The sequence below is a fragment of the Protobothrops mucrosquamatus genome, unplaced genomic scaffold, assembly GCF_001527695.2.
Source record: "Protobothrops mucrosquamatus isolate PMUCROS unplaced genomic scaffold, P.Mucros_1.0 scaffold155, whole genome shotgun sequence".
Lineage (NCBI taxonomy): Eukaryota > Metazoa > Chordata > Lepidosauria > Squamata > Viperidae > Protobothrops > Protobothrops mucrosquamatus.
In genome coordinates, this window is record NW_015386519.1 from 491,502 (window position 1) to 506,933 (window position 15,432).

The window sequence follows — 15,432 nt, forward strand, 5'->3', positions numbered from 1 at the left end:
TGTAGCAGAGGACATCCTAGAGAGCACCCAATCTACTTTCTCAAATTACAAACCAAAAAGGAATACCAGATAACAGGGAAGACAATACCCTACTCACTGGTGCTGCATGCTTCAGGGACTACGCTATGAATGGTTTGATGTGGGTATAGAACTTGGTAGTAAAGGCAAATATTCAAACTCCAAATTGGTCACTATCAAGCATAATGTATATTACATGTGATATCAGAATTCTCAGTAAAAGTAGTTTAAGGAATACAAGTAGAAGAATGTCCCAGCTTGTAGCTTTTCATAGCCATCTGACTGGTAGATGAAGAGTCAAAATATTCAATTAGTTAATCTTCCTACGAACTTGATCCAAATGATATACAGGCTAGATTTGCTGTGCTAGCTGTAGATTAACTATAATCTTCTGATTAAACCTCAATTACCTGGGTTTGTACAATACACTTAAGCCACTAATTGTATTTGCCAGCAGCATGGCTACATTCATGCAATTCACAGCAAGCAAAAGCCAACTCCATTATGACTTAGCATGTTTTTTTTGAATTATACTACAGATTTGTTTAAAGTCTGAATTGAATGAAGCTCACAATCTATTGACACAATATACGTCTTGTCACACACAAAAAAAATCTTCATTTTAAAATTTCAATTTAGGGTAGCAGAAATCATGTTTTATTAATACAATTGTTAAATATTTTTGTTATTGCCATTTTTGTCAGTTAAATAATTGTTGAGTCATTTGTTTTCTATCAGTAAATCCAGAGATGTATTACTTGGTACCAGGAGGAATAGTACAGTACCAGGAAGAACTTAATTCCAGCAAGTGAGGCTATTGTTAAAACTGCCATTTAATCTTAAATGTCTGAGATAAAAAAAAGTGCACAATTAAGACTAGGTGTTTGCTTTCACATAAATATACACTAGGCACTGGAAGTGAAATAAGTCATAAAGTAGTGTTAAGCCTTGGCATTAATTTTTAAAGTGAAAATGGTAAAAGTTTTGCACTAAAACAAAAAAGTGTGCTGATTGAACAGAGGGAAGAGCAAAAAAATGAAGCTTATTTCTTGATGTTGTTCCCTATTGAAATATGTGTAACAAAACCTTGGGCAGTCTTCACCATGCAGGGAGAGATTGTGGTTTAGTAATGTCTGGTTTTGGCCCTAAGTGTTACAACGTGTAGAAAGATGTACGACTCTTACTAGCACTTGCTTATTGCCTTTAAACTGCATCTCGATGACTTCCGAAAAGAGGCCAGACCTCCTCCTTTAAAAGCCAGCTTTCCAACTGTTCTCCCATTAGGGTAGCATGACGGCTTCCCACGCACAGGAAGTTGGCTTGTATCTTCGCTTCACTCTCCTCTCGCCCCCCGCCCCCCAGAGCCGTTGAAAGTGGCGGGAGACAAAAAACTAGGACGGTTTCGGGGGTGGGGAATTAAACGGAGAGGTTCCGTTTTACGGGGAAGCTCAGCTATGTGTGGCCCCGCTGCGATGGGTGGCAGGAAAAAACGTGGCTCGTTACACAGCGGGTCCGCCTCGCCTCTGTATTAAAGCGTTAAAAGATTTCATAAACGTGTTTCTGAACAGACTTAACACCGCAGGCCTGTTGGAAATATAAGCGTAGACATTATATAAAACAATTAATAGAAATTATTTGCAGTGGCAGAATTACCACCTTAACCTTGCATCTCCCCCGGCTGCGCAGACGTCTGTAGTTCTGAAAGTTGGGGGGGGGGAGGAGTTTACAACAAACCTACACACATGTACGTAGGAGTAGACTTTGCAAATGATCGCCGACGACCTGAGGCTGCTTGGAATTTCCATTCCTAAATCTCGGAACTTTTGCACTGTATCGAGACGAGCTTCCCCACTTTTCTCAGCCCCAAATCCAGCGCCGGATCGCATAGACCAGGGGTGTCCAATCTTGACAACTTTAAGACCTGTGGACTTCAACTCCCAGAATTCCCCAGCCAGCCATGCTGGCTGGGGAATTCTGGGAGTTGAAGTCCACAGGTCTTAAAGTTGCCAAGATTGGACACCCCTGGCATAGACAAAACTAGCCTTTGTGCGACCTATTGGCGCGCAGACGTTACATCCAGCTGTTTGTTTGCACTGGCAAAAGAGGGGCCGGGGAGTGAAACCATGAACACACAACACTTAAATATATAGTGCTGCTTAAACATTAACGAATTACAGAGTCTCGCCCTCACGCACCAACACTTGCGCGATAACGAACATAACGAAGAGAGCCGACTCCGGGCAGTTTTTTTCAGCAGTTACGTCCCCCAACTGTTGTGGCAATACAAAGCCTGCCTTCCTGACCGACGATGCATGGGCGACGCTCCAAGTGACTTAGCGAGGAAACCGAGGAAAGTTCGTTGCGCGGCTGCCCCCACCAGCACTAAAAGACGCCACAAGAAAGATATATTTTGGTTTGGAGAAGATGGATAGATTATATTGAGAATAAATATGGAACTAAAAAGTTTCATTTGGTTTTTGAGTAAATTTTAGATTGTTAATGTAGTTTATTTTTTTTTAAATTAGTAATAATAATGTTTAATATGTTTGTTCAGAAGAGAGCTAAAGGATGTTATAGAATTTATTTATTTATTTATTTAATTACATTTATATCCCGCCCTTCTCCTTGCGGACTCAGGGCGGCTGACAATAGATAAAATGCTAACATGTTATACATCTAATTAAAAATTGTTAACTTAAGGGTGATATAATGTAAGACAGAGTACAATTGTTGTATTGTTAACCCTGTGTGTGGCTCTGGGAAGTCGGGGGGGGAGGGAGNGGGAGGGGGGTGGGGGAGGAGGGGAGTTATATTGTAAAACTTTTAAAAAATTTTAATAAAAAAAATAAATAATAAAAAATAAAAGACGCCACTCCTTCTCTTTTTCTGCCGCTCGAGACGGGACTCGAAAGCCCCGCCCGCACAGCTTCTCAAAACTAATTTCCAACGGGCAACTTCGACTTCCGCTTCGGGGAAGCGCCAGGCCGAGTTTGCGCAGGGAGCCCGCCAGCGCGCGCTGTTGCGCACGAGTCTCCCCCCCCCCTCGAGAGTCTATAGGCGGGGGGGGTTTTCCAAGCGCCGGAAACTTGTCCGAAAGTTCCGAGAAGCGCCCCCCCCCCCGGCTCCCCCCCGACCTGCCCGTTGCCAGCAGCGGCGTTTTTACGGGTTTCGGCGTCTCGCGCGGAGTGCAGTTGAGTGAGGGAGGGGGCCATGTCCGGCGCCTCCAACGTCGCCACTATGAAGAAAGTGGTGCAACAGCTGCGGCTCGAGGCCAGCGTGAGCCGCGTGAAGGTGAGCCCCCGGGGTGGGGCGGAGACCAGGCCGCCCGCCCGTCCGTCCGTCGGAGCGCCTCGGCCGCCATTTGCGCACCTCGGTGGAGAGAAGGCTGCGCGGGCGCTCAGTTGCGGAGCCGCCTCGGGAGTCTTTCTCGGGCCTGAGGAAGAGCGCCCCGGGGGCCTGTACAGAAGTACTTTTCTTTTAAAAGTACTTCTTAACGTGTGACACCCCCCCCCCCAGGATTCCCGAGGGACCCTCCCCGAGACCCTCTTAGGGGTCCGCGAAATCGAAATTATTTGTCAATTTGTGCTGAAAAAAAGAACAGCATTGAAATACGGACAACAATTTCTGTATAAAGAATATTTATTGCGGAGCCGCCTCAGAGACTTACTTTCTCGGGCCTGAGGAAGAGTGCCCCCAGGGCCTGTACAGACTGCTTTTCTTGTAAAGTACTTCTTAAAGTGTGACACACACACACACACACACACAGGATTCCTGAGGGACCCTCCCCTCTTAGGGGTCCGCGAAATCGAAATTATTGGTCAAATTTACGCTGAAAAAAAATAATAACAGTATTGAAATCGGACAACTTAGGAAAGTAAATGCGCCCGTTTTAATACAGTAAATATCGATAAAAATAACCCCCGCAAGCAAAAGCTCTTTGAGGCTTTCTTCATAATTTTGAAAGGTGGGAAAAGATCCCTAGAGGGAAAAAAAAAATGGAAGAAACACTGGCCTCTATAATGCTCTACGATTTAATTCCGTCTCAGCAGCCCTAACCATAATGTGCGGGCCCCTCCCTGGCAAACCAGATCTAGCCCGTCTGCTCTTGATTTTATCCGGGGCCCTCCAGATGTATTGAACCAAAGAAGCCCCAAATTGTATTTTTTTTTTTCCCCAGGCTGTGGGAGTTGGGAAGGAGGGGCGCCGTGTTGCCGAAGTCGGTCCCAGTCGCAGTGTCCGATTTTCCACTTGGATCAAGTTTTTGCTGACTCTGATCCTTTTGCGGTTCGTTCAGGGTTTCCCCGTTTAGGTTAGGGATCGTTGTGAAAGGAAGGGCGCAGTTTTGTCATCTTGATCCAGATTCTAGAGCTTTTTTGTTCTTCAGAGGCAAAGAAAAGAATAAACGCCATCTGGCAAACCAAGGTTGGGACTCCACCCTTGTTGCAAAATGGGGAGTGTGTTATTGGCTAGGAAAAGCTGGAGAAGGAAGAAATTATTCGCTGGGTTTTGTTTTTCCAACCTGAATCAAAACACACTTTGCTTTCGTTGTTAATTAGAAACAATTGATTGTAATAATGCTGCTTGCTACTGTACATTAATCATCTTCAAAACATGAATTGTAACACGTTTGCTTTCTTCCTTAATCGGGAAGACTCATAATAAAATAATACCACTTGCTAATGCACATTTCATAAGCATCTGGGACCCTTCAATTTGTCTTTTACAAGAATTCTGAAGAGCAAAAAATGCATTGTCATATTTGACAATAGCCAAACATGAATTTTAATATTGAAAGTTAGCTTGTTGAGCAGTTACTGAGCTTTTAATATACTTTAGCAAACCATCCATATTTTCATTTGATGTTCCATCAATAACAATATGCTTTGGAACAAATATCATAGTCCTTGATTATTACTTTGAGATATTCAGGAAATGACATACAACACCTGCAACTGTAAAAGACTTGATTTAAAAGCTGGTGATTTAAAAAGGCTGAATCTGGGAGTTATATTAGTTGGCAAGAACTTGATAAGATTTTGTATGAAGATAGGGTATGGATTTGACAATCCCAATGTTCTCATATACTGTTGATGGGATAATTTTGGGCAATATTGCAATTAATCTCATACTGTATAGGTAATCGTTAACTTATGATCATAATTGAACTTGGAATTAGAGTCATAAGTTGCAGTCATAAATTAAGGAATCATGTGACTGAATTGGAAGTTACAATCATTTTTCCAATAATTGATAAGCAAACATAGCAGTAAATCCACTTTTCCCAATCAAGTGTTTTTTGGAAATATGAGAAACTGGCAAAAAAAACCCATCACAAATTGTGGTCACATGATCACAGGACACTGCAAATGACTGTAAAGGTGAGCCAGTTGCCAAGTACTCAAAATGTGATTACATGACCATGGGTGTGTCTGCAGCTGCTGTAACTCCAAAAATTGTAAGTACCTAGGTAGGTCAGTTGTAACTGGTTGGTTGTAAGTTGAGGTACCTGTACAGTCATTGAGGAAAAACCCTGTTTTTTATATCTGACCAGTTTAAACATCAGTTATTAATTATATTAATAAAATATAATATTACATTATGTAAATGTGGTTTTCTGTTCATAGGTTTCACAAGCTGCAGCTGATCTGAAGCAGTTTTGCCTTCAAAATGCACATCACGATCCTTTATTAACAGGAGTTTCATCAAGTACAAATCCATTCAGACCACAGAAAGTCTGTTCTTTTCTCTGATTTGGTAAGCCACTGGAATCTTTCACTTGTAAACCTTTAAAGTTAACTATGACTTCACTTTCCCTAAAGCAGGGGTGGTGACCTATAGACTTTTTTTTTTTTGGCAACCTTACACAGTGTTGCTTGGTTGTAGTTGTAAAAGTAATCAGAAATTCTGTTTCTGGAAATAGAAAATAAACACAAAATAAGAAACTTACCATTTTAAAAAATAAATTTTCCCCACATTTCCTTTAAAACTTAGAGAAGCACAGCCTGATCTATGTGTCTCTTAAAAGGCATTAAGTGTCGGTCTCTCCAGCCATCCAATGGTTGCCACCCTTGTCCTCGGTATAGCTATTCATGACTTATCCTTCAAAATATGTCAAATGCTTTCTTGTAAGCTAATTATATACAGGGCTTCTGGGAAGTAAGTCTCTTTTTATTCAGCACTTACTTCCTTGTAAGTGTCAGATTGTACCTTAAGTTTTTACTTAAATTTGTAGTCTAACAAAAGTATCATTTTTATTGAAAGATATATGACCAATATTTCACAATTTATTAGAATTTTGAATATTGAACTAGTCTTTCACAGCAGAGTTCGTTCTTATTGAAAGAGGTAAAGAACCCTGAATGTTTAGCTTGACTTGCCATAACTACATGCCAAATACACGTAGTAGTTTGTAATAAGTGGTTGGACATTGCATTCTACTAGGAAGGTTTTTTCCTAGACTAGTCTGGGATTTCCTGATGGTTTCCCAATTAAGTGGTATCCAGGTTTAACTGTTTCAGCATCCACCAGGCTTGGCTAGGTGCCATTACATGATCTCTTTATGGGAATGAGATATAGGTAGTCCTTGACTATGACTATAACTTAGATGATGGCACTGAAGAAATGGTAGTTATGACTGGGCTCTTGGATATTTGGCTATCTCAGTACGCCTGTGGTCATGGGATTGTGATTTGGATACATGGTAACAGGTTCAAACTTAGCAATCATGTGATTGTCATTTGCAACCTTCCCTGTCAGCTTCCCCCAAAGACAATGGAGAAGCTGACAGGGAAGGTCTGTCACAAGTCACTGAGATCAGTCTCCCCCATTTGCCCTTCTCCCACAGGCCCTCTATGCTTGCGCTGGCCACTTGTGCACCTCCTTCCACGCTTCCCAACCCATGCTGCACCTCTTGTCATCCCTTTGCATTCTTCCTGACCTGTGTTCTTGTACTCCTTGTCTAATCCATAGCACACCTTCATGCACCCTTCCCAGCCTGCACTTCTCACACATAGCCTAATCCAGCAGTTCCCAATCTTTGTGGTTTGGCGACCTAGCTGGGGGGGGGGGAGAGGAACTGGACTGCTGCTCATTCACGTGGCCCAATTCCGAATAGACATGGCCCAGTAATGGGCCACGGTCCAGGGGTTGGGGATCCCTGGCTTGGTTCCTTGATTGGCATTGTGTCTGTCATACATCCCCTTATAGCTATCCCTACTCTCTTGCCCCCACTCAGCAGCATCCATTTATCTCCCTGTTGCTCTGGGTCTTGCGGCCCCACTGACTTTAGGGGTGGGAAGTCAGAAGGAATTTGCCTCAATTAATGACTCTGGGATTCAATTAATCATATCAAACTGGACTGCAGTTTGTCATCACTAAGTGATGCAGTTGTGTTTTATGACATCACTTAGCAAAGGAAATTCCAGTCCCCATTGCCATTATAAGTCCAGGATTATATGTATTTTGAAACCTGGTAGTGATTTTTATACATTGTGCCCAATTTTGTATAATTCCATGATTCATTGATTTTCTTTTATTGTACTTTTATGCCAGTGATGGCGAACCTTTTAGAGACCGAGTGCCCAAACTGCAACCCAAAATCCACTTATGCATCGTCAAGTGCCGGGTGGGTGTGGCCCATTGGCTGGGTGTGGGCCATTGAGTGGGCGTGGCCAACTGGGTGGGCGTGGCTGCAGTGGTAACGTTAGACTGGGTGGGACTAAAAAGTTCAATCAATTCCAACTTTCCAAGATCTTTTTTTTCCCGCGAGAAGTTGAAATTGACTGATTGAACCTTTTTTTTTTTTTACACACGGTGGCGGAGGCCTAAAGCGAAAAGGTTTTATAAAACCCAGCTAAAGGCCTAGGACTGGGGCGACGGTGCACGTGCCCACAGAGAGGGCTCTGAGTGCCGCCTCTGGCACCCGTGCCATAGGTTCGCCACCACTGTTTTATGCCATCAATTAACAGTTTTCTCGATGGTATTTTGTCACCTCTATTGACCTTTACTCTAAATTAAGTTTCCTGGCAGATCAAATATATCCTGTGGTTCATTTTTTCCTCACAGATGTTATCTTTAAAAGTCCAATTTTCTTTCAGACTTTACATTATTGGGAAACAGATAATAAAAAGTGATGATTACACCTAATATACTTAGAAACAAATCAGTTCAGCAATTTTATCAAAAATTGCATATTATAGCTATGATATGTTATATTTTTAAGTGGATAGTTTTATATGAATTCTATTTTAACTGAAAGTTTTTCTTTTATACCCTTTCAAAGTAGCTTTATAAGTTAACAATTTAATCTTCAGTAAATAATCTCTTGGCTCTCTTGTACTAGTATTTCATTGCTACATTTTTTTCCTAATTCAATCAGAATTTTTACTGTATTTCCATGTAAGCCTATTACAAAACTGTTATTCTGGTCAATGACTAGAACAGATGTTCTGCTCTGGTTGATATGCAGTAATTTCAGTTATACATCTACTTAGAGAACAGCCTAACATTCCCCATTCCAGTTAAATACATGAATAATAATAGCAAATACCCCTCCCCACATCATGACTGAACAACAAATATATAAATTGAGTATTCACTTATTGCTGAACAGGACAATAATGGAAGTGACACAATCTCATGTTTGTGGTTTTTTAAATACGCCCTTGTGAATATTTTTATAGATTAGAACTACATATGAGGGCATTCTATTAATGCCTTTTTATGGGATTTTGTTAACAGAAATTTTAAAAATTATGTGGTCACTACATAAGACGTAACTACAAAATATGCTCAGCCTGACCTAAACTAGCATTGGCCTACCCAATAAACTAAGAGCATTTCTGACTTGCTGAAATTGTCTTGGCTAATACGTTGATCATCTTTACCATATGGACTGTCTTCACCCTTCTAATTTGTTCCTTGGTGAAGTAAAAATGAGTATTTCTGTGATAGACAAAGCATGGAATAACTCATTTTCTGTCCCCATCTCTTTACTCTCAAATATACATGTACACAATAATGGGAAATAATTGTGAAAAAGGGGAGTTGGGAGCTCCATTTTGTGCTACTTTAGTGTCTTCTCTCTTGGTTTGGAAGCCAATAAAGGGGGTAAAGAAGTTTAACCACAAAGTAATGTTCACTTGTTAGCTTACATTATAAGTGAACATGGCCAGCAACTGATTTCTTTGGCTTATTTTGATTTGTTGTACTGTATTGCAAACTACTGTTAACATGTCACGAGTTTAAACATTTGTCAGTAACATACAACTTAAATATTATGCTTAGCTTTGTTCAATGAGTTTATGCATTCCTCTGTCTTACAGATCTAACAACTTTTCCTAGCTGGTTATGTTGAATATGGAAATGAAGCAAGATGGCTTGGAACCTGTATAGAAACTTTGTATTAATGTGCCAACTTTGAGCTTGTAAGATTGCTATTGTTTCAAACCCCCTTAAAATCTACCTCTCTAAACAAGCTGTATGCTAATTGCTATAACTCTGTATCTATCATGAGGGAATCAATTTTATATTCAAGCAATAGTTGACATGATTTTGAATGTTAGCATAAAGTATTTCAACTTGTCCTAATACTTTGAACTGTGTATCTAAAACTTCACTATTGTTCTAAATACTGTCAGTTCATTTTGTAAAAATATTCCTGCTTTTCCAAAACAAAATAGCATCTTCATCTAAACAAATTAGTAATTTACAATCAGTATAGTACTTTTTTCTTTTTTGTTATATAGTCATAGCTAATTTGGAGTAAACTGTATTCGCGTCTAGAAGCATCCTAAATTGTGAATATCCTCCTACAAGACTCAAAAAAACAAAATAAATGCCTTGTTATACACTATTTACCAATCTAATACGATTTTATTTCTTTTCTGTTTTAAAAAACTTTTAAAGCTAGAGTGGCATAAATTAGTAAAAAAGGAAGTCAAGCTTGAAACTGATTACTAAATACATAACAGAACAAGAATATAATGTAGATTTTAAAATAGTTTTGGAACAAACGCTGCATAATCTTAAATAACTGGTTGCATAGAGTTTTTCTTATTTACAGGTCCATAATTTCTCATACCTGACAGGTCAAAGCAAGATCCAAGTTAACCAAGCTGACTGTCTCAGTTTATATTAAGTGCAGAGGGTAATGCTCAGTTGGGTATAACATTCATTTGAAACAATCATTCCGTGTAGAACATTGATTTAATTTTCTGATCTATCTGCAGAGTGATTTTTAAGGTATAGTTCAGTTTTATATCTAAAATCCTCCTTTCCTTTGAACATCTGGGGGACAATGAAAAATGGGGAATACATAGTTTATCATTGTGTTCAAACTGGGAACTGCTTTGTAGTACCTATATGTATGCAAACAAATATTAATGCATTTAAGATTGATCTGTAGATTAAAATTACAGATGAACTGGGTAATATTGATCAGATTATATTCAAGAGGTTTTGGTTTTTTCTCACTCCTTAAGGAAGCCCTGTGATTATAGATAACAGAACTTTCATTATTTCAAGTTTCATTAAGATGGACAGAGAAAATGGGTTATTACCTAATTTCTTCTCCCTTTTAAAAAATAAGATTCATTTCCCCATGTATTTCTTGTATAAGCATTTGGCTGAATATTTCTGTTCCTTGTCTAATTTTAAAACAACTTTAATTTAGCTTACTGAAGGTCAAAATAAACAAGGTTTGTGTAGCCACTTTCTACATCTGGAGTTATATTATTTTTCTGCATTAATGAGCTACGCTTGGAACACTCACTAATACATGGTAATAGTATTTGACATGTAAAATGTTTATTTTTGACAACATAACCAACATAAAACCTTATTTTAGCATCCAAAACTAGATATATTTTAATTCAGAATAAGCTGTGAAAGAGTTAAGTTACAAAACATTTCTGAGAAGGGTCTATGACTTTTTAACATAAGAAGATAGTGGCCGATGCAGTCTCTCCCCCAACTTGAAGTCTTCTATTATTTATAAAAAGTAACTTGAGTTTTCAGCCCTGAAGAGAACAAAGTCATGGCCATGTTGAAAGGCGGGGAGAGGGTGCTCCATGTATAACCTGAATATCTTCAAGGGTATTCCAGAAGCTTTTGTTGACATGAAAAATACCAAAATGGCATTTCTGTGTTCATTCTTATAAATGAAATTTTCTTCGGCTTGTATCCATTTCACGGCGCTAAAAAACAGCAACATTCATTATAGTTTGCTCAAAAATACAAATATTTGTAAATTCCTGTACTACAATCCAGATTCTGGAGTAATAAATTAATACAAAATTACAAGATTTTGAAGGCATGCCTAGAATAAAAGTAATTATAATATCACAACAAACTTGTCAGCCTAGGTTTAGTCTGGACCTTTAGACTTCTTACTGCCAAACAAGAATGTCCGTTAATAAAGATTTATTGGTATCATCTTAAGCACATAGACATCCATTAAACTTTTGTACACCCCTTTATCTGGGGACATCCTCCTGCTTTCTAACAACCTTCAAGCTTAGAACTCAAGTAGAAATCTTTTTAGCATGTAATATAAATGCAAAAGCTTCTTTTATCTCCCTTCTCTGCACCAGCTTATGCATATTTACACAGAATTCCCATTTATTTGATCTGATTAACTTGTTTTTGAAACCTTATTGTTTCTCCAAATAATTTTAAATAAATAACCTTAAAATGCATTGATGTGAGGATACAATACTGCATTGAAAATAGTATAGTTATAAATAAGCAAGGCTCTCTGATTGTGTTAAAGGCCATCTAAAATTTTATAGCACTCCGACTGTTCCTTTTCAATTATATTTTGAATATTTTTCTTTTGATAAATGAGTCCCATTTGGTACCACAAAAGTACTTTTGAAGGCTAGGATCTCTAATATGGGTTGGGCATGTGCCAAAAATAACTTAATACTGGTAATAAAAATTATTCTTACTATTCTCTAGGATGCAATTATTGTAATCTAAGCTTATCATTTTTATGAGTGACTTGTGATTAATTATAGAAATTATGTGTCAAGTATTTAAAAAATATCTCAGTTATAATTATAGGTAGTGAGAACATGAAAATAATCCTACTGGCTCTGACTAAAGGCCAGTTAGTCAATATTCCATTTCACTGAGTGGCCCATCAAATGCAATTATAGGTAGTCCTTGCCTTACAGCCATTTGTTTAGTGACTGAAGTTTTGATGGCACTGCAAAAAGTGACTTAGGACTGGTTCTCACATTAACAACCACTGCAGTATTCCACTTAGTGACCAACATATGTTTATGATAATTGCAGTGTACTGGTCAAGTGATTTGTTATTAGTGGTTATTAGTTTCAACGCAGTATTCACTTGACTGCATGTTTCACTTACAACTGTGACGATTCATTTAATGACCATAGCAAAAACTGTTAAAATTGGATGCAACTCATTTAATGACCACCTTGCTTAGCAATAAAAGTTCTGATCCCAATTGTGTTCATAAGTCCAGGACTACCTTGTAATGGAAGGTTTAGATTACCTTGGGGAATGAGGGGAATAGATGCTGCCTAGGAAACAACCAGACAAGAGACACAGGAGCTCTCAGTGGCTTAATGGTCAGAGAATGAAATTTAAGAAGGACCTGTATTTTCAGACTTGAAAGATTCTGTTAACGTAGCCTTACAATAAAAGAGAATTGTTCATCTAGTTGTGTTTCTTGTGTGGTTTACTTGAGAGGGTTGATTATATCCGTATGTAACTTGCAAATAGGAAATCAAAGTAGCTGTCTCACTGTCACTCACATACACCTAGTGCAGGGGTAGGCAACCTTGGCTCTTTTATGACTCGTGGACTTCAACTCCCAGAATTCCTGAGCCAGCCAAGCTGGCTCAGGAATTCTGGGAGTTGAAGTCCACGAGTCATAAAAGAGCCAAGGTTGCCTACCCCTGACCTAGTGTATATAGATAGACTGTCCTCATATCTGCAAGCAGCATCCACTATTGATAGATATAACACTTTGTAAGAAATTCTTTAACTGCAAAATTCAGCCAAATACCAGCAGTATATAAGATTCTGCAATGCTTTATTGAGGGACAATACCTTGTGAATCCATTCATATTCTCCAAACTTGGAGTCAAAAGTTCCTTTTTGAAGAGACCTTAATTTTAAGGTAAAACGTGGGCCTAGTTCTTGAATGGCCACTTTTTTCTCATCTTTGAAGATGTATCTATTAAAGGCAATACACAGCATTAACAAAGTGGTCAAACAGACATCACTTGTAGCATCAATGTTTAAATACTTACCTATGAAATCTGAAAAAGACATAATCACGCTGATTGTGAAATGTAGCTACTTGTCTGCCAACAAACTGAGGATCATGAGGAAAGAGAGAAGCCAACATGCGACCAATGGAATGGCCCAACCGTGTTGTGAAATTATTCAGGATTATTTCAGGCTGATGTTCTGTGGGATTTTTTCCTTTTCGCTAAAAGTTGATGATGAAAACATTGTATTAAATGTTAACATTAACTAGCAGAGAAATTTGACTACTGAAATAAACTTACCTTTATTTCTTTACGTAGACGAACACTGCTCACCCTAAAGTGAGCAGTTGGGCCTTCAGGCAAATGACTTAATACAAGCCCATCTATTTCAAATGTGTTAAGATACAATTAAACATGTGATTTATAACTAATACAATTTATGCAAAAAAACATTTTCCCCAGAAAATCCATACTCTAAAACAATAAATTTGGGGACTTTGTACTTCATGTCCAGTTTCAGTTTTAATAAACATGCCATACAGAAAAAAGTACTAAATTCTTTCTCTTCTAATCCAATAGTAAATTTGCTGCTCTATAAGAGATGTTGATACAAAAAGTACCACACAGTTTTCATGAAGGATACTTGGTATTTTACGATCTTCATTAATAACAATCAGATCTGTAAACTCCCTTGAAATACACTGTGGAATAATTTTTTTTAAAGCCAGTCCTCTTCGATAGTAAACATGTGAATTTGGAATACACGTGGATAACTGTTCACAGAATCTTACAGTTCTCTGCCAAAACAAAAAAAAGGTTCAATATACTGTTGTGTGTGTATATATATATACATGTATGGGTGTGAATGAATCACCTTTCTTTACTCCTATAAAGAAATTTAGGTCACACTTCAGATAGTCTCTTTATATAAGGAAAGGAGACAACTATTGGATTATGTTAATGACCCAGAACTTGCAGAAAAGAAACGCTGTGCTATCTACAGTTCATGAAAAAAATATTTGAACAGAACAGAGCTGGAAGGGACCTTGGAGGTCTTCTAGTCCAGCCCACTGCTCAAGGAGGAGAACCTATACCATTTCAGATAAGTGACTGTCTGATCCTTCTTAAAAACCTCCAGTGATGGAGCACCTTCCGTTCCACTGATGAACTTAAGCATTCTTATTATTTTTTATTTTTTTTATTTAAACTTAAAACTTTTAAGTTTACCAATGACTATTTCTATCAATCAATTTTGGCTATAATACAGCATCCATACAATGAAAGGCAACAGTGATTGCTATAAAATTATTAAATGTTTACTGTTCATTGTATCTCACACACACAAACTAGTTTACAAAACAATATAATACATTCAACAGTCCACATTATTAAGTACACATATTCCTCAATCAAAGCAAAATATTACCAATTTTAAAAAGTTAATTTACCCCACGAGGTCTGTCAGATGTAGTGATAAGAATTTTTGGAACAGTTTTCCTATTGAAGTAAGGAGCAAATTCATCTGTAGCTTCATCTAAAGTAACCTGGGAATATATAATGACATTTGTATGACATTGCAGTGATATAGTCAATTTACAGCAGGGGTGTCAAACTGCCGGCCCATGGGCCGGACGCATCACCACGAAACTGAGCCCACCCCATTGCCAGCAATGGGGGAAAAGCTCCGATACGTTGCGTGACGTCATGCAACATGTCTGATTTACAAGAATCAGAACCTTCCATCTAAAAATAAAAATCAATAGCTCTGTTGTCATTTATATTGTACCTGTTACAATAAAAAAAATTACGCACAACCCTGAGACACAATCTTGCATCAAGCCCTTAGATACAGAATTATAAAAATAGTACCGTAGGCTTTATGCTTATTATACTTTAAAAATTGGAATTTAAGTTTCTTTGTCTAGGCCAGCATCATCTGTCAGCAAGTTCCTACATCAACTTCCACATCAACTAATTATAATTACATATGCTAGATTTTAAATATGGCTCATTTGCAAGAAACTTTTCAGACAGAAAAAAATGTCAGACAAAATTGTTTTAAAAGGAAGAGTCTGAAGAATTGAATGTTGAAGAAATGGATGCATGAACTTCAAATAACCATCCTGCCAACTGTTACAATATATTACAGAAAGGTAAAAATGTCTAATT

At 38.2% G+C, this 15,432-nt stretch overlaps 2 protein-coding genes across 2 annotated transcripts in view; one reads left to right on the top strand and one right to left on the bottom strand.

Annotated features, from left to right (window-relative positions):
• Positions 1–3,134: 3,134 nt before the first annotated feature.
• Positions 3,135–10,728, top strand: GNG5 (G protein subunit gamma 5). Its single transcript, XM_015813424.1, has 3 exons — positions 3,135–3,309; positions 5,643–5,772; positions 9,342–10,728. Exons 1-2 carry the CDS (start codon positions 3,229–3,231, stop codon positions 5,766–5,768), a joined length of 207 nt encoding a protein of 68 aa, XP_015668910.1. The 5' UTR covers positions 3,135–3,228; the 3' UTR covers positions 5,769–5,772; positions 9,342–10,728.
• Positions 10,729–10,800: 72 nt separating this feature from the next.
• RPF1 (ribosome production factor 1 homolog) overlaps positions 10,801–15,432 on the bottom strand; it is an 8,727-nt gene continuing 4,095 nt past the window's right edge. Inside the window, exons 4-9 of the mRNA XM_015813423.1 lie at positions 14,712–14,807; positions 13,907–14,060; positions 13,564–13,646; positions 13,303–13,484; positions 13,100–13,226; positions 10,801–11,213 (exon numbers count right to left, since the gene is read on the bottom strand). Of these exons, the coding sequence (XP_015668909.1) occupies positions 11,172–11,213; positions 13,100–13,226; positions 13,303–13,484; positions 13,564–13,646; positions 13,907–14,060; positions 14,712–14,807 (684 nt within the window). The 3' untranslated portion in view covers positions 10,801–11,171. The remainder of the gene's footprint in view (positions 11,214–13,099; positions 13,227–13,302; positions 13,485–13,563; positions 13,647–13,906; positions 14,061–14,711; positions 14,808–15,432) is intronic.

Excerpts from the sequence above, each read along its gene's own strand:
- GNG5 (XM_015813424.1), top strand. The coding sequence starts at position 3,229 with ATGTCCGGCGCCTCCAACGTCGCCACTATGAAGAAAGTGGTGCAACAG. Across the intron at positions 3,310-5,642 it reads CCAGCGTGAGCCGCGTGAAG|GTTTCACAAGCTGCAGCTGA; the intron begins GTGAGCCCCCGG and ends TTCTGTTCATAG.